The sequence below is a fragment of the Pygoscelis adeliae genome, unplaced genomic scaffold, assembly GCF_000699105.1.
Source record: "Pygoscelis adeliae isolate BGI_AS28 unplaced genomic scaffold, ASM69910v1 Scaffold79, whole genome shotgun sequence".
Classification (NCBI taxonomy): Eukaryota; Metazoa; Chordata; class Aves; order Sphenisciformes; family Spheniscidae; genus Pygoscelis; species Pygoscelis adeliae.
The window spans coordinates 2676993-2681091 of NW_008825532.1; the positions used below are offsets into that span (position 1 = coordinate 2676993).

The window sequence follows — 4099 nt, forward strand, 5'->3', positions numbered from 1 at the left end:
CAGCAGCTCTGGAAGTGCTGCCTGGGACAGGAGGTCTGGGGAAAGCTTTTACCCTGTTTGTACCCATATATTTGCTCAGCTGAGATCCATTTTTGGAAAATGTTCTGCTTGGGATTTTTCCCGGCAGCTGTTAGGTGGATAAAACAGGTGGATTATCATTCCTCAACTTTAGAAGACAGTTACTGCACTGGAGGAAAGATGGAAGACCAGTTTCTCCGCCTCTTTGCCTGCCCATGATTTTCCAGAATTAATCATGTTACAAACACTAGTTCCTTAATGCACAAGGATGCCTGTGTCATGAGCAGCTCATCTCTGCAGGCACAAAGTGCCAGGCAGCCCCTGACTGGCTCTTCAGCAAAGACTACTTAGGATGCCAGCCAAACTTCCAGTCTTTTTTGGGGAGGTGTTTTGTAATAACTCAGGACAGTCTCCACCATTTAAGTCACTAATTTTTTACCTTGCCTCTTTAAAATGACTCTTGTCTCCTTTTGAAAACGCTCCCCTTTCCCCCGTGCAGGGAGTTTTATCTCCTGTAGCCTTGTAGCACCCTGAATCTACGCTGTGCTTCCCCTGCCTGGGGATTTTTTATTTTTTTATTACTATTAAAGTTGGCAGTAAGCTTTCGCAAACTTGGAAAATCCTGCCTGACAACTTGTCTCCTTCTCTAGAGCTGGTTTACTCTTATCCACTGATCTTGGAGCAGTCCCTTTGCAGAGCCCTGCTGGCAAAAAGCCATTTCTTTTTTGCTTTGATGAAGCTGGACATTTTCCCATGACCCTGCAGTAAGACAGTGCTGGTAGAGAGGTCACGACTGCCAGCCGGAAACATAAAATAAATCAGATACAAGCCTGCTCAGAACACTCACCTGTAAAATACTCTCCAAACTCTTGCTCGAGTTTCATGGCTTTGTCAAAGACCTTGTTGGCCTGTTCATACGTCTGTCTCCGGTTCATCTCCCTGCCGTGTACAAAAAGTAGAAACTTAGCTCCTTTTCTTAGCAATGAACAGAAGCAAAAACAGCCCACAGAGCCGGGGTGCCTGGGAAGCCTTTGCACACCAGGAATGGAAGCTGTGCAGGACCCAGCTCTCAAAGGTAGGACCCTTTGCTGCCCTGGCACTTCATCTCAACTTCCAACAGTTCTTCCCATCGCCACCCCCTGCCCCTTTCACCATAGCACAGAAGTAGACTCAAATCCAGACAATCCTCCGAATTTCCAAGACCACTGCAGAAGTCTCCCTCCTTTTCCAGAGCCTGTCAACACCCTCCTTGCCTAGGTTCCCTCATCTTCACACAACACCCAAATAAGCAATTCGACCCTTTCTGGCTTGAGAAGGGGTTTTCCCAGTCCCCGTGGTGCCAGCAGAGTCTCTTCTGATCTCAGAGTCCATCTCTAGCTACTGGATCTCCTCACAGATAATATTCTCTGCTGCTTCTCGGAAGAGTTGCAAGCTCAGCTCTTACGTCCTTTCCAGCCTGCACTCTCCAGGGCCAGGAGCAGCAGGACAAGCAGAAGGTCCCCCTTAGGCTCACAGGAAATGTCTCCCCTCTGCTCCCCGGGGCTGTCCTGGCTCAGCCACCATCCAGCTGTGATCCACCACTACGGGCTGTCGGCAGCTCTCCTGGCTGGACTTGGGGCCCAGGTGAGCAGGTTACATCAGGCACATTTGGGAGAGTTTTTAGATTTCCCATGGATAATCCTCTTTGGGCCAAACGAAGGGCTTTAAGCCGGAGCAATCCATGGTACCTAGATGCACCATGGCATTAGATGTGGAGGGACACCACAGAGACAGCAATGGGCCCAGCTCCTCTTAACAAGGGAGAAGTTCAGCACCAGTAGCAACTTCTGCTGCTTTCTAAAAAGCAGAGGCAGCAGATATAGAAACCCCCGACATGCCAGAGTTGCTCACCCTGGAGAGGCACAGAACATGGTGTTACACTTACATGAGAGCTTCGATGGATTTTGGTTTGATGAAAATGGCAATGGGATAAAGTTGTGCTTGTTGCAACCTCTTGATAGCATTGCCAGACACATCCAGGATGCAGTGTTTCCCCTGGAAAGGAGACGATCGGGATCAGACCTACCCACACAGTCCGCTCTGTGCGGAAAACAGCCTGTTCGTACAGATGTGCTTACAGAAGAGAGGAGCCATAGAGATGAAACACCAGTCCTGAGACACAAGCCAACTCCCAGTGGCCTTACGTTCCTGCCTGCTTAGGGCAGGACAGCAGCACAGCAAAGGGACCGAATCTTTCTCTGAACTTGTGAAACAATTTACAAGCCATTGGTACACTCCAGTACTCCTGCGGAGGAAATGCCGCTGCTTCAAGGAGGTCAGCTGGGCACCTTTGCCCTAAGAGCTCCCAGGCACGAGGCTGGTGACGCCAGTGCCGGGCTTTTGGGTGGAGTTTGGATGACAGAGGTACAACACCGAGGTGGAATAATGCGGCTGAGAAAAGCAGCCACACGGCTTGCCAGGACTCCGGAGGGAGGAGAGGCTCGTGCCATGCTTGCTTAATGTGGTTACAGCCCTTTGTTAACAACACGGGCAGACGATGGGAACTGCCAAACACACCTGGGTTCGGGCTGGATGCGTCCTGGTCCCAGGAACACCACCTGACACTCACCCTCTCCGCTACTGCTCGCACTGACTGAATGCTGGTCCCATAGAGATTGTCATTGAACTGCCCAGCCTCTATGAACTTGTTGTCCTGGATGTCTTTCTCCATCTGTTCACGGGATACGACGAAGTGGTAGTCTTGTCCGTCCACCTCGTTCTCGCGCCGAGGCCTGGTAGTGTCTGGAGGAGAGCAGGCATCATGAGTGAACCCAGAGTGATGCATGCCAAACCTCCCGAGAGGGAGAAAACCCACCCATGCTCCTGGGCCCCCTCCCCACACTGCGGGCTAGACCCTGTAAGTAGCAGAGCCACCCCTCTCCCCTTCCTCCAGCAAGAGCACCGAGTGCCAGCTGGGACTTACGTGGCACACAGGAACCAAACTTGTGTGGGAATTCGGAGATGAGGTCATCATTAATTCGGTCCTTTGTTGGGCCCAGGATGATCACCGGCCTCGCATAGTGAACTGCGAACAAGAGCCACAACCTGAGGACCTGTCTGTGCTGCGGGCAGCTGACCCTGTTGCCACTTTTGACATCAACCTGCCCTCTCCCTGCTGGCAGTGGGTGCTACTGCTCATATGGGCACCCAGAAGTGCCTCCTCCATGTGAGTTTATCTCCTCCTGGTCACTGTCAACATCTCCTTCCCATCTCACCCAAACCATCTGCACAGCCCCGGGAAAGATGCTGCGGGTCTCTGGGGTCACGGATCAGCAAAGCTGCTCCCTCGCTCAGGGTAGGAGCCAGACAACTGGGACAGCTGGGCGAGGATGCCACGGAGCTGGGGGAGTGATGGGAGCCTAAGAGTCTGAACCAGCTTCTGGCAAGGAGAGACCACCGAGACTGGGACTATTCAGCCTGCGAAAGGGTCTGTAGGGATTGAGCATCGAGCAGGACTAAACACTGAGGGCTGGGGGTTGCTTTGCAGCAGGGACCTGGCCCAAGGCAGGGACGGATAACCCTGTCCTCAGCTGGGGACTAAAGCGCAGCTCAGTTTTAGCTCTGGATCTCTCCCTTGGTCTTGCAGATCAGGTCACAAGTCTTTTCCGTTGATTAAAAAGGGGCGATCAAGGTCAGGGAAAGCCCTGCAAGGCAGCATGCACACCTGGCTCCCCTGCTGCACCCAACAGACAAGAAACTCCACTCGTGTTCACCTGGCGTTGTGCTGGTACATCAGAGGAGGGGAGGAGGTTGCACCAGTCACCCTGGCTGTGCCGGGGACACAGGTGCCCACGCTAGAGCAGGCACGGGGCAGCTCAGCGCCAGGACTTACTTTCTTGCCGCGTCACTGGCTCGTATGACAGGATGGTGTCCTCTTGTCCTTCTGCAACAGAGCCAGGGAGAGGCAGGTGAGTGCTCACAGCAGCTTTCCAGCCCCTCCACACCCGCGGGGAGCTGGCTCCTGCCCCCACCAGCCTCCCGCAGCCCTGGGGACACCTCCAGGCTGCCCCCGGCACGCCACCAGCTGATATGGAGCGTGACA

General features: G+C 53.4%; 1 protein-coding gene across 1 annotated transcript in view; it reads right to left on the minus strand.

Annotated features, from left to right (window-relative positions):
• DLG3 (discs, large homolog 3 (Drosophila)) overlaps positions 1-4099 on the minus strand; it is a 76384-nt gene that overhangs the window by 1036 nt on the left and 71249 nt on the right. Inside the window, exons 18-22 of the mRNA XM_009331752.1 lie at positions 3890-3940; positions 2981-3082; positions 2627-2799; positions 1943-2052; positions 866-957 (exon numbers count right to left, since the gene is read on the minus strand). Coding sequence (XP_009330027.1) covers positions 866-957; positions 1943-2052; positions 2627-2799; positions 2981-3082; positions 3890-3940 — 528 coding nt within the window. The remainder of the gene's footprint in view (positions 1-865; positions 958-1942; positions 2053-2626; positions 2800-2980; positions 3083-3889; positions 3941-4099) is intronic.